At 54.6% G+C, this 2,689-nt stretch overlaps 1 protein-coding gene across 1 annotated transcript; it reads right to left on the bottom strand.

The window, feature by feature from the left end:
- Positions 1-334: 334 nt before the first annotated feature.
- On the bottom strand, positions 335-2,419 carry LOC126995065 (uncharacterized). The gene is made up of 2 exons (XM_050854357.1): positions 2,399-2,419; positions 335-1,686 (listed from the first exon to the last, which is right to left on the bottom strand). The coding sequence occupies exons 1-2, from the start codon at positions 2,399-2,401 to the stop codon at positions 487-489; spliced, it is 1,203 nt and encodes a 400-aa protein (XP_050710314.1). The 5' UTR covers positions 2,402-2,419; the 3' UTR covers positions 335-486.
- Positions 2,420-2,689: the final 270 nt, after the last annotated feature.

The following is a 2,689-nucleotide window of genomic DNA, read 5'->3' on the forward strand; positions in this document are numbered from 1 at the left end:
GAGTACGATGACCTGGCAACGGTAGCTATACGTATTTTCATATCATTGTTCTGTTGTTTATTCAATGTTCTGTTCAAGAAAAAGAATACCCATAATTTTAGTTAGTTTTTGGTTATAAGGATTCCTTATGAAATACAATTATAACATTACCTTCTACTAGTTAGGAAACGTACTGAATCCTGGATCGGCTATGGTGATGTTAGGTGCGCCTATTCATTGCTATATATATTTTCTTTACATTGAATTTCTTGATGGATTAAAATAAAAAAAACTTTTCATTACTTGACACTGATTCAGAAACACTGGTGATAAAAAAATAAAAATAAAACAGGAATAAGCATAGACAATGATTTATTTACACACTTTCGTACATTCTTCTACAATGTTCGTCTCTGTACCTGAGACTCAAAGCATAACTGTTTATGTGTGTGTTTTTGTGTTGGTTTGCGCTGACACTTGCAGGTTCTCTGTTGTGTTCTACTGATCCTAGCGACCATACCCGCTGGAGCCTCCACCGATGGACCCGCCGCCGTAGCCACCACCGGAGCCTCCACCGATGGACCCGCCGCCGTAGCCTCCGCCGGAGCCTCCATTATGGCCCCCACCGATGGAACCGCCGCCGTAGCCTCCACCGGAGCCCCCACCGATGGACCCGCCGCCGAAGCCTCCACCGGAGCCTCCACCATGGCCCCCACCGATGGAACCACCGCCGTAGCCACCACCGGAGCCTCCACCGATGGAACCGCCGCCGTAGCCTCCACCGGAGCCTCCACCGATGGAACCGCCACCGTAGCCTCCACCGGAGCCTCCACCATGTCCCCCACCGATGGAACCGCCGCCGTAGCCTCCACCGGAGCCTCCACCATGTCCCCCACCGATGGAACCGCCGCCATAGCCACCACCGGAGCCTCCACCGGAGCCTCCACCGATGGAACCGCCGCCGTAGCCTCCACCGGAGCCTCCACCATGGCCCCCACCGATGGAACCGCCGCCGTAGCCTCCACCGGAGCCTCCACCGATGGAACCGCCACCGTAGCCTCCACCGGAGCCTCCACCATGTCCCCCACCGATGGAACCGCCGCCGTAGCCACCACCGGAGCCTCCACCGGAGCCTCCACCGATGGAACCGCCGCCGTAGCCACCACCGGAGCCTCCACCGATGGAACCGCCGCCGTAGCCTCCACCGGAGCCTCCACCGATGGAACCGCCGCCGTAGCCACCACCGGAGCCTCCACCGATGGAACCGCCACCGTAGCCACCACCGGAGCCTCCACCGATGGAACCACCGCCGTAGCCACCACCAGAGCCTCCACCGGAGCCTCCACCGATGGAACCGCCGCCGTAGCCACCACCGGAGCCTCCACCGATGGAACCGCCGCCGTAGCCTCCACCGGAGCCTCCACCAGAACCTCCGATTGGAGCTCCGAGATTGAAGTTGATGGTTGCTGTTCCACTTGCTTTTCCGCTGTAACCGCCTCCACTACCACCGTAGCCTCCACCACCACCGTAGCCTCCACCACCTCCTCCACCACCACCGTAGCTTCCACTACCTCCTCCACCACCACCGAAGCCTCCACCACCTCCTCCGCCACCACTGTAACCTCCTCCACTGCCTCCAATATCCCCAGGAAGGGCCAGGGTGGAGGCCGCTGCCATCACCAGCACTATACACACCGACGCCAACTTCTGTAAGGATGAGGAGTTAAATAAGTATTAAACCTCGGGACTTTTAGCATTGATTTATCTTTGTCCATTTCATTGCAGTAGGACAAATACCCTTCTATCCCAGTCTCTCTTCATTATCTTATTCTCTCTAGGCTTGTATTTCCTCTTTTCACTCTCCAAGGTTACTTACTCTATTGTCCGTCTATTTCCGTATCCTTCCTTTATTTTTTTATGAAAGTAAAAATACCTTCACATCTCACTGTATTTTGAGTCCAGTGTCCTTTTAACATCTTGTTTCTCTCTCTCTCTCTCTCTCTCTCTCTCTCTCTCTCTCTCTCTCTCTCTCTCTCTCTCTCTCTCTCTCTCTCTCTCTCTCTCTCTCTCTCTCTCTCTCTCTCTCTCACACACACACACACACACAGACACACACTCCGTGGGGCAACTGCTTATAGTGTTGCTCTGCCAGGGTTCATGGTCTGACAGGGCGGCGGTTCGAGCCCGCTCAGGCCGAATTCTTTCCGTTGACTAGGAGTGGTTACTGTCCCCTCTTTAGCAAGGGAGATGGGGTGTGTGGTGTGTGAGGTCCTGGCAGTACCCAGAGATCGAGGATAAAGAGCTCTTGCTCATATTGGGAGGGTACCTGCTGGCGATTACGAGTCCAACACGTGATCAGGCCATGGTGAATTACACACACACACACACACACACACACACACACAGCTCCCACCCTCACCATCTTCGTGGTCTCCTGAGTTGGTGTGAAGAAGAGAATTACGTTGCGGTTTATATACTCACGCTCTCTCTACCCCCTTTGGCCCATCACCAACTCCCCCCGTCCTCCACTCCCCCGACCCCCTTACCTAGTCTCTAGCACCCAGAGAATGTAAGTCACCCTCCAATCCCCACCCCTTCTTACCTTCATTATATCCACCTTCTCCTCTCCTCCCCTCAATCTCCTTCCCTCCTCCTCCTCCTATTCCTCCTCTACCTCCACCTCCCAAGCACCCAACGATCTTTACCTCAG

The sequence above is a fragment of the Eriocheir sinensis genome, unplaced genomic scaffold, assembly GCF_024679095.1.
Source record: "Eriocheir sinensis breed Jianghai 21 unplaced genomic scaffold, ASM2467909v1 Scaffold974, whole genome shotgun sequence".
NCBI lineage: Eukaryota > Metazoa > Arthropoda > Malacostraca > Decapoda > Varunidae > Eriocheir > Eriocheir sinensis.